The following is a 15,166-nucleotide window of genomic DNA, read 5'->3' on the forward strand; positions in this document are numbered from 1 at the left end:
CATTTGGTTTGTAGGCGCTGTAAGGACCACAACCCTCTCATTGGGTTGACACTTCCACACTCAACCACTCGCCCCATAGTGCAGAGAAATTAATCTGAAAACCAGCGTAGATGAACTGTTGACAGGGCTATCTTGGACTATTACTGGCCTTGTGTTCCTTCAGAGACAATTGACAAGGTATCTTGATAAAGAGATCCATATATTAGTCTCAGCAGAGATCAGTAGGAAAACTGAGCTGAGACAGAGAAATCAAGGCATGGAAGAGGGGAAGGCAGAAGTCTGTTAAATTTCTATTAGCTATAGGAAGCCTCATGGAATAACCCTTCAGGGTGAACTGTCTGCTTTGACCTGAACATCATCAGTGCAGCTTGATCTCTTCCCACAGCCCACCTTGGGGTTTAATAGTCTTTATGTGAGGATTTTCCTTCTTTTTCTGAGCCCAGCCTTCTGCCATAATTTCTTTGTAGTTTGGTCTTTCAGTATTTCTGTCAAGAGGGGCCATAAGCTCAGACAGCCATTCACCAGTGCTGACCAGGGGCAATCTGGTGTGTCAAACAGAACCAAACACACATTGTCACAAAAGCAGTTATTAGTTTCAGACTGAGAGAAAAGATGAATGATCCATAGGTGCTGAAAAGGAACCGGGACAAGGCAGGGAGTTTAATGTGTAATGGGAAGAGAGGATGTAAAGGAACCATACCTTCACTAAGGGCATGGTCCATTTAAGGGCTTGCCCACAGAGGTTGCTGACTGACTCCCTCAAAGGAGTATGAAGTCAAGAGAACTTACTTATATGACTTTGACGTTGTCCATTCGATCTGGCTGGCAGTAGAACGAAATGCTGGTTTAGTGTTTGTGAGTTGAGAAACAAGTGCATCATATTAGAATCTTACCTGGAGAGGGAAAGGTTTCGTTGGGCTAGAGGAAGTGGATGCTGACATGGTAGCCACATTAAATAAACACGTGACCCTGCGATTGTCAACTTAACTGGCTTCTCTACTCTGGGAAAAGCACCTAGCACATCTCCAACACATACTAACCTTTAAAATATGGTGTCTCACTTGATCCTTTCTCCCACCCAGCCTTGTAAAGACAGAGAGAATGAAACTATGATGGAAAAAACCCTTTCCTTCCTTCCTTTCTTCCTTCCTTCCTTCCTTCCTTCCTTCCTTCCTTCCTTCCTTCCTTCCATCATTCTTTTCTCTTTCCTTTTCTTTCTCTCCTTTCCTAATCTCTCCCCTTTTCCTACCCAACATTATTTTCTTTTATTTTTTCTTAGAATAACTTATAGACTTCCACGTTTTTCCAATAGAGAATTTATTAAAAAGTAGAGTATTTTCTTATATAACCTCTGTCTAACAAAATCTAAAAATAAACAGTTGTGTAACTTTTCCTGGAGAGTTACAAACAAATGTCTATTCATCTCAGATAGGGAATGACAGAGCAACTAATTTCTTCTATTGAAAGTCTGTCTTGGGGAACCAATTAATTTTTGGACATTACTTACAGGAGCTTGAATAATGGGTTACTTACAAGAACAAAAGAAACTCAGGCAGTTATATCACTCAAACACCGGATCCCTGCATGGGTCATGACTCAAAGAATTGCAAGGCTGGCACTCCCTGCCCAGTGTGCAGACAGGTGTGGGGCACATGCTCTACTGACGTCTCTGCTTCACAGCTGTTAATTGTTTACATAACTTCAGAGATGGGCATCCTGTCAATCTGGTAAGCTTCACGAGCTTCCTGGATCTGGAAAAGAGGTGTTCTCTGATCCTTGGAGGAGGTGATGTTGATGTCCTCATTTTCTTCCACTTATGGAAGCATTGAACTACTAGGTCACAGTAACGCTCACTTATTCACAGCTACTTAACAGGTTATGAGTCTATGAAGTAAGCACTGCCTGTTGTAAAGAAGAGGGACGCTTTTCTCCATAGCCGAGGATGACAGTAGTGGTGATCTATGGGTATTTAGATGGCAGTTTGAAGGCTGGCACCTGGGTCTGATGGGCTCCAGGCCAACACCCACTGCTTTTTTCCTCAGCCACACCTGGTTGCTGAAAGGACCCATCATCAGAGAACAACTCACACATCCAGCACCTACTTGCAAATTGAGATCCATGGCATATGCCTCATGAACATGACTGCCATCCCCTGTTACAGAATTAAGATCTGTCATAGCCCCTACTACCTTAAATTGTATCCTACTATGGGGCTTTGCAGAGCCACAAAAGCTCCAAATTAGTCTTGGGATCCATGCTGAATTAAGTTAAAAAAATCTTTAGTGAACACAAACTTGTCTGGCCCAGAACCCGTGGCCTAATTCCTTCAGTAACATCTGTCCATCCTTTTTATCCGTTCTTGCTGTTTACGAGAACTTCATTCAGTGATAGTCAAGTATTCCTAATGATGTATATAAGCCTGTCCACGAAGGATCTTTTTGTATCACCTCATATGAAATCTTTGTCTCAAGGAGTGGGGGGGGGGAGCAGTTATATTGTTCGGTTTCTCCACAGTACTCAGACCGATTCTGTCTGCATCTTTGTCTCTCAGCTTCACAAACATGGCTGTGAAAGGTTAGTCCCTTGCTTGTTTAAAATTACTTCCCAATTTTAGCAGGTCAGAGATAGACTGTTCCCTGATTACAATAGCTTTCTTTTTTTTTTAAATTTTTTTTTCTTCACAATTTATTTATTATATATCCCAATTATATAGCCCCTTCCCTCAACTCCCCCCAAGTCCTACCCTCCCTTCCTCTTCCCTGCACCCCTTCCCCTAGTCCATGGTATATACTCACTTAAAAGTGGGCATTAGCCGTATAATATAGGATAGCCATCTACTGGAGGACCCTAAGGGAGGATGCTTAAATCTCATTCAGAATGGCAAACAGGACAGCTGTCATTATTAAAGCCCCCATCTGCATGTGTAGTTAAGGATCCCCCTTTCTCCATATCAAAGGTTGCCTGAAATAGCATCCTCTATCTTTTGACCTCACTCTCTTTCTCCTTGCTGTCTGATTCTTTATTTCATCTTCTGGGACCCCAGGAAGAGCTTATTAGCAAGATCTAAAGTGTACTCTCTCTCCCTTGTGTCCCACCAGCTATAATAAATGACAAGCAAACACCCCAGTCTCATCTGAGCTTATTTCACTTTTCATGCTAGTGCCAAGGGGAGTGTCTCCATGCCTTCTCCCATTGTAACTCCCCTCTTATGTGGGCAAAATTCTTTGCAGGCAGGATGTTCAGATTTAGTTATATGTCTTATCATGGACAGATGCTACCATAGCCCTTTTATGAACCCTTTCGGCATGTACTACTTTAGGGTCTCTAGTCAGGCACTCATCTGGGTGCATCTTCAAACCCATTCCACACTCAAGATTGGCCCCCTCGTACCAGAGAAAGACAGCCGCCATCCAAGGGCACTCACCCCTCAGACGGCTTGGCATCAGTTGCATGCTTTATCAGTTCATAGCAGGGATCACAAAAAGTCACCAAAGCAAGGAGCTATAGTATCTCATAGTACACGGGGAAAGGTAGCCACATTGGGACTGCCCCACCCTCAGCTATATCAGGCTTAACTCTAACAGTAGAATCCATTCAACGGCTTCTTTCAGTATAATCCATGGGTCTGTCAAGCAGCCTTTGGGTGCCAATTGTGTTATGTGACTTTCCCTGTGGAGACATGAGTAAACATATATTCATCACAGAAAGGGTACCGATGACAAACCAAAGAAAAGATTCTACTCAAGTCTGCCTTAGTGAAATGAATTTTTCTTGTGGTTACTTTCTAGGGGCATGGTGAAAGGTTAGTTACAGGGACATGGGCGACTCAGACAGCTGTGTCACCAAACGGCCTGCCTCAGAAGTATGAGCAATGACTCATGAAAATTACAGCCATCCCCCTCGGAACTTGCAGGCAGCTGCTTCTGCAATTTCCTGTAACGCTACAGTTACTTACTGCTTATGTAACCTTGGGAAAGGGTTTTTTTTGAATCTTCTCAGTTTCAAGAACTTCCTAAGTCTCCTGAGTCTCCCTCCAGGAAGGATAAGGAGTGTTTCAATTAGAAGGAAGTAGCTATATAGAATAAATATTGACATAGTACTAGGAGGTGATCTACGAAGTTTACTCAAATTTTAACTCCTGCTTCACTGATGATTTTTCTAGCAAAAGTAATTTTTTTTCTGGCCCATTATCTGAATTATAACTACACATTAGTCTTAGGTGCCATGTCATCTTGTCTTAGTCTTTTCCTGTCCCCATTCCAAGTCTTTTTTTTTTTTTCCTTTTTATGATCTTGTCACTTGAGAACAATATAGGTCACATGTCTTGTAGCATTTACCTCACTGTGAGCTTGCTGACTTTCCTAATGCTAAGATTAACATCATGTGTTTTGGCAGGAATGCCATAGAAGTGATGCTGCGTCCTTCTCGGGTCATCATATTAAGCGGGGCATGTTATGAACTCATGTCCTATTACTAGAGATGTTAATTTCAATCATTTGGTTAAAAGAACAGCTGGCAGTTTTATATACTGTTATTATGGCCACTGTAAGTATTAAGTGGGAGACACCTGGCATTCTCAGGCTGCCATGTCCTGGGGAGCTGTGACTGACGTGACGTTTTCCTTTTGTCTCCAGAGTCTAACTGTCGCAGGGCAGTGAACAGAGGCTATGTCACCAGCTTACTCAGGCTTCATCAGGACTGGCACAGCCACGATGTGACCAACACCTATGTGCTGATCCGCCATGGGCTCCTGCTCTGCCTCAGGCACATTGTCACCCTCCGGTCTGGCAGAGAGGCCTTCCTGGCAGCCCAAGGCATGGAGACTCTCTTCAGCATTGCACAGGTAGCCAACATGGGGATTTCCTCAGCAGGTAGATGACTTCTGGATGATCCTCAAAGGCTGAAGCATGGAAATTGTCTTGAACAAAGCAGGGAAAACTAAAGCAACAGCTTCAACATGGCTCTTGGTTCAATATGGCAGGTGTTCTGGATTCAAATCCTTAGTCATTCACTCATTCATATTCTTATTCAATCATTCAATCAGTATGAGTTTTCTCATTCATTCATTCACTCATTCATTCAGAATCATTATGTGTTTATTGTCAGCATACTACTAAAGATGACAAATAGCAAAGTAATTAAGACTATGGGCTCCAGAATAATAGATCCCAATTTAAAGCTGTGAAACTTTTAAACTATCATCTACCTTCTCAAACCATCAATTTGCTTTTTTTTTATTTAAAGAAATACATGGCCTTGCTTGGTGGCACATATCTTTAAGCCCAGTGCTCAGGAGGCAGAAGGTAGGCAGATCTCTGTGAATTTGAGGCCAGCCTGGTATACAGAGTGAGTTCTAGGACAGTCAGGATTACACAGAGAAACCCTGTTTCAAACAACAACAAAATAAATAAAAGAAACACATACATATGCACTAAAAATATGGAATTGAAACATTTAGATTGTTTTGTCCGCTAAATAAGTTCCTGTGTTCAGGCAAATACATGCTGTATCTTAGCCTTCTTTTGAGTTTGAGTGGTCACTGGACTAAATAGTACTGGGAATCTATGGTGAACATGACAAATGGTACTTCTGATCTTAGGAGAGCACATGTCTTAGCAGGAACAGGCCTTAAATAAACAAAACATCCAATGAGAAAGATTTTTGCAGTTGTTTGTGAAACCAATAAAGTAAGAGAGACTCCTATAGGTGGAAGGAGAAGATCATTTAGTAACAGTAAGGTCTCTCTGAGTAGGTAATACCCAAACCTAAATTATTGGACAGCCCATCATACCAAGTTTAAGGGAGTGTCCCAGGCAAAGAAAATAGAGACTCCTTTGGTTGGCACTTATCTGCACCAGGTGGGGTGTATGGTCCGAAGTTATTTGGGTCCAACTCAAGTAACACATTCCTCAGCTACACTTGACTAGGGCTGATTAAAATACAGTCTCAGAGACCTGAACATCCAAATACCCATCACTTGCTCTGTTTCATATGTCTTGTGTTCCCTGTTATTTTCCCAGCTGTTAGTCTCTGGTGCTCATTGGTCCTTTCTGGAAACCTTCCAAATTTACTCTACCTGAGTCCATGCAGAAGCAATGAAGCAGCCAAGGAGAGTGCTGTTCTCCCACCTTAGCGTCACTAGACTTTTCCAATTCTCTTTAAAAACCACATCCCCCTCTAAATACTAACATGATATTGTTGCTGCAAACCGATATCTAATTCTCTGTCTGCTATTACCTCTGGGTTTTTCTCTGTCATTACTGAGTGCAGAGCTTCTCAGTCATGAAATAGCTGCATTTTGAATTCTGCTTTTCTGGATCAAGCAGCGCTTTCAATTTTTCCAAGCTTCCTTGTGCTCTGTAAGCTCATGATCTTCCAAGTCTCTAATCTCACCCAGTCCTTGTGAAATTTCCCCCCAGTGGCTGATACCAGGCACTCCCATTGGAGCTGGCATGCTCACCCAGTCTGTCCTCTATATCACTGGCTGTTTTTCTGTTTTGCACTAAACATATCCAAAAGAGCAGTAGAGGAAAAAGATGGTGATTTTTACAGTCGTATATTGCAGAGAGGGACACAGTGAAAAAAATATTACAGCAAATAAAGCCCAGGCATGCGAGAGGCTTCAAGCACATATGCAGTGCTTTAGACACAGTTCCTAGACAGGTCAGTAATGTCTTCAATCCCTCTCTTAAGCAATCAATAAGCTTCCAGCCTCCACTTGCTGTTGTAAACAGAAGTCAAATGTGAGTGTTGGCAGAATCTACATTTCATAGTGAGGTTTGTTCAGCCCGTGTTGTAATCTCTGATTGGTATTATATGAAAAAGTAGCCCAGGAAGGGTTATGGAACAATGCTGAATAAATTGTCTATGATACACGAATCCTGTCACATGGAAACATATGTACAACATGTGGGAGAAATTTTCAGGGGTTGAAATCCCCACATTCACTGATGCTTCCCCCCCCCGCCACTTTGCTTTCAGCCTTTTAAATAGTATGTTCTCCTACAGGGACTTTCACCAAGTTCACTTCTTAACCTAATGTTGTCGTCGGACATTGCCCTCCTGCCTAGCATCTGGTCTGTTTTCAAGGGACATGATGACAAGTGAATCTAGAAATTATTATTTTCTTGGAATCAATAATCAAGTTTGGAACTCATGAACATTTAACTCCAAATAAAGGAAGGCCGCCCAATATGACATTTCGTTAATGACCTGATCTCTGTATAATTCAACCACCCCTCCCTGCCCAATATTTTTTGTTCAGCTATGGCATGATCCATACTTTTAGGATGCATGAACTTGCTTTTCTCCTTCTACTCAGTTCTCACCTGGACCATCTCACACAAAACAAAAAAAGCTGTTGCCATCAATCATCATCAGTGGCTGTGTCAGTGGCAATTGCAGATAGAGCTGGGCTCCAAAATGTTGGCATTTTGATGCTGTTGGCTTGGACTTAGCTCTGTTTTCCCTAAGGCTGAATCTCAGAGCATCATCCCCAATCTGCATCTATTTGCCTTCCTTCTTTCTCTTCCACACTCCATTTTCCCTTTTTCTAATACTAATAACTCTACAACAAACACTTGAGGCCATTTGACCAGGCCAAAGGGATGAAATATCTTCAACTAATTCATTTTCCACTGGGAGTGTTTCCTGCTGTGTCTGCAGAGACACTTGATTGGTACCATTTGAGCACACTAAAGAAAAAGTGGCATTCTTGATTGCATTAAGACATTTCTGTTTTGAAAGTTGGCTCACTTACATTTTGCAGTCTGCTTTTTGTGTGTGTAGTGGTGGCTGGGAATTGAATGCAGGTTTTACACATTCTAACCAAGTGCTCTAACCCTGAACAGTATCCAAAGGCCTCGTTGCTAATTCTTGGGCATGTTTGTGTATGTGCATGTGTGTGCAGATGCATAATCTGTGAATGTGCGTGTGTGTGTGTGTGTGTGTGTGTGTGTGTGTGTGTGTATGTAAGCCAGAGGTTGAAATCTAGTCCCTTCTTCATTTTATTTCCATCTTATTTTTGGAGACAAGGTCTGCACTGAACCTGGGGACTACCGACTTGGCTATGCTGGCTGGCTACCAAGGTCTCTGGGTTCTTCTATCTCTGTATTTCTAGTGCTCGGATCAAAGGTGTATTGTGCTGTGCAGTCTGTTTTTCTAATGTGGGTCCTGGAATATCAATCTAAGAGCCTCGTGCTTGCATGGCCTGGACTTTATTAGTGGAGCCATTTCCCCAGCTCCATTTTTACTGGTATTTTCTCTCTTTGCTTTTATGAGCTACCTGTACTATGAGTGCAGAGAGAGGTACCATGTAGGACAACACCACAAGTCAGGGCATATGGAGGATGTTCAGATGCTCAGCACCTAGCTATTATGCCTTCTTGATCTGAGAACTTTCTGTATCTTGTAAGACTTTTATTCTGGAGTCTCACCCTGGATTTTTTTTTTTTTTTTTTGAGATAGGGTTTCTCTGTGTAGCACTAGCTGTCCTGGACTCATTTTATAGACCAGGCTGGCCTTGAACCCACAGAAATCCATCTGCTTCTGCCTCCCTGAGTCCCTGGATTACAAGCATGTACCCCTGCATCCTGCTGCTGGACATATTTCTATACCAAGTTCAGCATAGGACACATTTTCCAAGCTACTGGTGTGTTTTGGACACAGAGTTACCAGGCTACATCCACCTCTGTCTCAATTTGGTAAACTTGTCCGTTTACCTTTTTCACAGTGCCTGTAAAGAAAGGTGTTGTCATGTTCCATCACCGTCAAAACATTACATTTGAAAATTCGCGTTTTCTTTGCTTTGGGTAGGTACCAAGCGAGATCTGCACAGTGGGGCTTTGAGACAAGCAAGTTGTTGAATTTAGGCACGTGGAGTTTGCTTGGGTTTTCCTTATGATTTCATAGTTTATCCTTCACATTTTTCTGTTCAGATAACAACCCAAAGAGAAAAGCAAGACTTTCATCAAGTCAGCCTGCTCCTTCCCCAACTTAGGCCATGATTCACAGTGATTCACGGGTGTCTGAAGGAATGTGTCAGTACTCCTTCCTCAGGCGTCCCAGATAAGGACTTGCCTCCAGTAGAGCCTCCAATGCCACCCGCGCAGCAAAACAGAAATAAAAATACCGATTCTGACTAGACCACATTCTCCTTTAGAACACTCAAACTACTAAACACCATACAGCACTGTTTACCGTCCGCCTGGGTTTGTGCATTTCATTATCTGAAATAATGTCCCAGCATGGCATCCGCACACATGTCTGTTATAATATTCTCTCCGCTCAGACCTGCCTGGAGAACAAGAGCGTGGAACCTGTGATCTCTGCTGTGATTCAGATCCTCAGGCAGTGCTACCCCGAGAGCCCACTCCCCCTGGTCACTGCCAGGAGTGCCTACACCTTCCCAGCTCCCGGAAGCAGCAGCTCGGGGCCTCCACAAGGTCTAGCCGAAGGTAAAGTCGCAGGCAGCGCTAAGCTTTGAGATGAGAGTTCACATTTTACAGCATGTCAGAGGGATGGGGATCAAAGCAGAAGCAGTTGTATGGGTCAGCTGTGATTGTCTAATAAGCTAATTAGAGACAGACACGTATGAAAGAATAGAGTTTTCATAAGAAGGGAGAAGAAGCTTCAAGCTCACTCACATTGCCCCTAATTATTAGCTGTTGCCGCGTTGCCTGGTGGCTAATGAATGCTTGTACAGTCATCTCATCTAATTAAAACAAAACAAAACAAAACAACAAAAAAAAATCTTTCCATAGTTGTTTTACCCCAACCTCTTTGCTGTACTGTCTATTGGTGTAATTAGTTCGTCCTTTGGACAAAACTGAAGTAAAGCTTTCATCACTGAAAACTCCATAATACATGTTTTAGAATATCCAAAAGCATCATGATTCAACCTCCAGGAAGACCTTAAGGTCAAAGATTCTAGTGTTTTTTTAATCTCCTCTTCCTTCCTGCAGACTTCCCACACTTGAAATTTTGGCACATGGCATCTGATGCTTTCTAAAGCTCGTGGAGAGTTCTTAAATTCCCTCATTTTAAAATCAGGGACTTGATCAAGGCATTGTGTGAATTACAATGAATTTAGAGTACACGTGGTCTGTAAATTTTGACAGTGTCAGTTGCATCAATACTCCAAATCAAGAAGTAGGAAAACTGTAGTGCCATTTGTGTGCTATTTCTCTTCAAATTCATTTTGCTCGAGATGATGGTTTAGGCATCATGGCCTCCTCCTCGCATATGCTCATGTGCACAGTATGCACACAAATGTGTGAACATCCATAATGTGTCCTTGCTTGGTAATGGATCCCTTATTTGCAAAAAAAATCCAGGCCACTGTGCATAGGCGAGTATATACCAGAAATCAAGTATCCTCATTCTTTCACCTCATTTCTCCCACCCAGAAGATTTTGAAGATGATGGTGATGAGGAGATGGACAAAGACTCAGATGCGGAGGCTGTGAAAGAAGTAGGTAACCCTGCCCTTGCTTGCGATAATATTTATGCCGACACCTCACAGAAGAAAGCACCACTTCCTATGTCTGCTGAACTTACTCCAGCATTGTCACTCCAATAGTAGTGATGTCTGGAAAGCACAGATCCTCTTGTGGCTTTTTCAGATGTCATTTTCATCTTGCTACATCTCGTACCTAGTCTCCTTGTAATGCAAATCTATTGACTATGATCCAAGTATTCTACCAGTATGATCCTGACAGACTTGTGGTTCCAGGCTTAGGGTTGGTTTATTTAATAAGGGCATAGAAAGATGATTTAGGGAACGTTCTGCTAGACTTCACCCATCTTCGTAAGTCCTATTTCTTACCCCCTTTCCATTTTGCACAGGGATGTGGCCCTGTGCATCCCATTCACACCTCTATGGATTAGTCTTCCGTGCTTTCCAATGCGCAGCTCCGCTCCCAAAGACATGATGTTGCTTGTTCCCTATCTTACAGTGATCCCTGAAAGGGAGGGCTGCAAGCTTTTTAATCAAAGTTCACACCGTAATTATTTTACGCTCTGTGAACCACTTCTTCTTTTCTTCAATGACTCAATTTGCCATTATAACACAAGAACTGGCATCCATAATACAAGTATGAATGAATATAGCTGTTTTCCAGTCTGAAGGACATAGTTTGCTGGCTGCCTTTTTTTGGTGATAGGTGTTTTAAACTTTAGCATTATTTTAATATTGACCGAATATTTCTTATTTGAAGGAGGTTGTGCTTGACAATATCCCTGATTTCTACTCACTATTCACCCACTGCATTCATCACTTTGCCCTTCATTTATGAACAAAAGGCATCTCCACAAACTTCCAAACCATTCTTAATTGTCAACCATTCTCCTAGAAGAACGATAGTTGGTTTATGAGTTATAATTCTGTCTCCATTTTTATTTGCTGTATATAAATTTGGATAAGTCTGTCCATTCATAGTTCCTTACTTTTGTCATCTGTAGCATAAGATCTGAAACATAGTCCTGGAAGTGAAATTCAAACTTAAAAATAATTCTGCATCAGCAAGATGGCTCAGCAGATAAAGACAATTGCTGCAAAGCTTAATGATCTGAGTTCAATCTCCGGAGCTCATATGATAGAAGGAGAGAACCATCTTCCCCAAGTTGTCCTTTTACCTCTGAGTATGTGTATGTGTGTGCACACATGTGCTTGCTTGCACATGCACACATATATACTACACACATAATAAACACACAGTGACACACACATGTACACACACAAACACACACCACACATAACAAACACACACGCTCACACCCCCACCCCCCATACTCACACACACATATGCATACACACCACATACATAGCAAACACACACACACAGACACACACACATATACCTCACACACATAACAAACACACACCCCACCACAACACACACCACACATAACAAACATACACACACACCACATACTCATACATATACATGTAACAAACACATATGCACTCCATACAAAGCAAAAACACACACTCTCACACACACATAAACCCCCCACATCACACCATACTTACACACAGTTTAAAATGTTATACGAAACTAAAAGAAACAAGTCTCTACCTCTCTTCTTCTCTCCTCCCCTTTTCCCTTCCTTCCTCTTTTATTCCTTCCCCTTTCCTTTTCTTTCCTTTCCTACAGAGAAAGAGGTTTTGGAATTCTCAATCCAAGCAATCTCTCACCCTTTTGCTGGCCATGGCAGACATCTAGGAACTCTCTCTCAGGCCCGTCTCTGGGCTTAGACTGCTATTGACAGTCTGATGTTCCCAAGGTTTTGTTGATAAATAGAATCATTTCTGAAGTCATCAGTAGCAAATTGGTTCTTTGCTGTGGCTTGGCCACGCAGGCCTATAGAGTACGTGCAGAATCATTTGAATAATACCGGGCTGCTGAAGTCATTCATCAATGCCACCGTCTACTCCCCTCTTGCTTGAACTTTGATAACTGGATGTCTGATGCGTTGTCAGCCGCCTCAGGTGTCTGATGCAGGGGGACACAGTGTTTGATGGAGCTTGACTCCACGCAGCTAGCTAGAGTCTTAGGGAGTCCTGATGCTTTCTCTGACTCCGTACTAGAGAGAATGGTAGGGTAGGAAGGTGTGGAGATTAAATGAATATAAAAATCTAGCTGGGAAAGAAACAAAGATAAATTAGTGAGGGCCTATAAACTGTTCATTAAAACCTACGGCTGAGGAGATGGTGGGTGTAGAGCAATGGGGTAAAACAGGCTTGACTCTCAGAATAGGAGAGCTGGCCTCCCAGCAACCAGCTTTTTCTTGGTGATTGCTGTAGCATTTGCTGCCCCTAATATGGATAAGGAACACATCTTGTTTCTTTTCTAATCACAAGTTTGACCCAGGCTGTTAGCCTGAAACATTCTCATTTGAAAATTGCAGATAAATGAATCCTATATCTGGGTAAATCCATTAAAAAAAAAATCTCATAAGTAGAAGGTCTGAGGAGTTGAATGATCTGATTTGATTAGAAAATGTCGGGGCCAACATAGGAAAAGAGGAACAACACATGAAGATAAGATGGTGGCTACGTTGTTTTCTTCATGTGTGAATTAGATTTGGGAAAACTGTGGAGAGAGGAGAATACAGAGTGTGCTTGGGCTCCTCTCCCTCCCACTCCCCCACACATTAATTTCTTTTCTTTTTGAATTTCTTTTCTTTCTTTCAGGTGCTTTCTTTGGTATGGTCCACACAGATCAGGCTAAGTTCTGGAAGTTCTGGGGGAATGGTTGTATGATACAACAGCAAACAAGACATTGGTTTTTATTGTCAGTGTTCACACCACTGTGAGCTTGGAGTTGTCCTTCCTAAAGGTCAACTAAGCACTTTATGATTTGAACAAGCAAGTGTGAATCAGGGAAGTGACAGTGCTCATGAGGTCCAATTTAAGGAAGACAGATCAGAATGCATTGTTGAGATTAAGGGGCTACCGGAATCCTAGAAAATATGAGGACACAACAGCGGGCCCATTCCTAGATGAGCATAAATAGTCTTATATGATGTGGTGAAGGTCTCATGTGTTTGTGTGGTTGATTCATATGTATACATAAGCATGCAAGTATGTGGTCGCATGTGCATTTAGAGGTCAGAGGAGAACATCTGGGTGCCCTGCTCTATTACTCTCTGCCATATTCTATTAAGATATGGTTTCTTAGTCTCTGAAGCTGAACTGGTAGCCAGCAAACCCCAGTGATTCTCCTGTCTCTGCCCCTACAGCGCTGGGCTTAGATGCACATGTGACCTTGTCCAGCTTTTTATATGGTCACTAGCATCCAAAACCAGGTCCTCATACTTATGTAGCAAGTACTATTAACCATCAAGCCATGTCTTCAGTCTCAGCTTCATGTCTTTGTAGAACAGAAATAGTCTTTCCACATCATATCCATCTTTGTTGCTATACAAAGAAGTCAGTCATTCATGGCATGGAGAGGGATGAGTGCAACCATGTCCTAAGAAAGCCTTATTTACAAAGAAAAGCAATGGGTCACAGTTTGCTAACCCCTGCTGTAGGACTGCATGGGTCAATGATCAAATGTGGAATGAACTACACTGCCACCTATGGCTTAAACAACAAGCCTCACTCTAAAAAATAATCCTATTCGTTGGTAGAGACAGTCTTCCCAATGGCTAGCCATGTTGTGTTCTTGATGGGGCCACCTGGGCCATGACTGAGGGTCAGGAACAGAACTGACAGACAAAGCTTGTAGAGATGAGAGCAGTGGGTGCGGAAGCCTGCCTGAACCATGCTTGAATGTATCATTAAGTCAAACTCAGGGGATTTACTTTTCTTTTGAGCTGAGTTTGTAGGACTATTATATGAGATGGATAGAACATTGCACTTTCTTCCTTTCCACTGGCTTAGAAATATAAGCATTTATTTTCCACATTTCTTTGATATAGGCCTTCAGGACTGGCAGGTTTTCCTTATCTTTCCAAATGTGTTTCTAAAGCTTGTGGTAGGTATATTTTCCATATTTTGGGAAGGAGATTTGAGTATGGAAAGGCAGAGGGTTTGGACAGTATCATCCTGGGTACAGTTTATCTGTAAGACACCATGACCCTTGGGAAGCACAAATGTATTCAGAGTGGAGACAGCGTATGCTATTACAGGATGCTAATCTAGAAGAAAAGCATAATTACTCGTGTGATTTGTTCCATGAAGAGAAACCTATGACTGCTGGTGAACTTTTAACTCTACAGAGAGACATGAGCACAACAGGATAGGTTGTTCCCAGAAACTGCACATATCAGCCATGGCCCTCTGCTACCTCCTCTCACATCTCATCTGCTATGATCTTCTGCTTCTGCTCCATGTTCTTGGCATCTTCTTTCCATAAGCAAATTCAAGCAGCTCCTTTCACAAGAATGGTTTTCTTTATTTATCGAGCATTGTGTCTTCTACAGTCATTACATCACAGGGACTTCCTTTGTGTGCCTTCTCAAGTCACTCAGTTCCATCAGCTGCACACTCTCCGATCTTAATGCCAAACTTGTCTCCATCCTCCAGCATTCTAGCATTTACCACTGCTGGAAATAACTGTGCTCCATTTTCTTTACATGTGTCTCATTTCTTTTATTAGAAGGCAAATCCTACTGGACCTTGGACCTTGGTTTCATTGTCACTGAGTCTTTAGTATCT

The 15,166-nt window shown here is 42.2% G+C and overlaps 1 protein-coding gene across 7 annotated transcripts in view; it reads left to right on the plus strand.

Moving 5' to 3' along the window:
* Agbl1 (AGBL carboxypeptidase 1) overlaps positions 1-15,166 on the plus strand; it is an 887,605-nt gene that overhangs the window by 79,670 nt on the left and 792,769 nt on the right. For 6 of the 7 annotated variants that reach the window (XM_060367383.1, XM_060367384.1, XM_060367380.1 and 3 more), the window contains exons 6-8: positions 4,635-4,843; positions 9,290-9,455; positions 10,407-10,471. In XM_060367383.1, coding sequence (XP_060223366.1) covers positions 4,635-4,843; positions 9,290-9,455; positions 10,407-10,471 — 440 coding nt within the window. The remainder of the gene's footprint in view (positions 1-4,634; positions 4,844-9,289; positions 9,456-10,406; positions 10,472-15,166) is intronic. The other variant, XM_060367381.1, reaches the window with a different exon arrangement.

This window comes from Meriones unguiculatus, chromosome 14 (assembly GCF_030254825.1).
Source record: "Meriones unguiculatus strain TT.TT164.6M chromosome 14, Bangor_MerUng_6.1, whole genome shotgun sequence".
NCBI lineage: Eukaryota > Metazoa > Chordata > Mammalia > Rodentia > Muridae > Meriones > Meriones unguiculatus.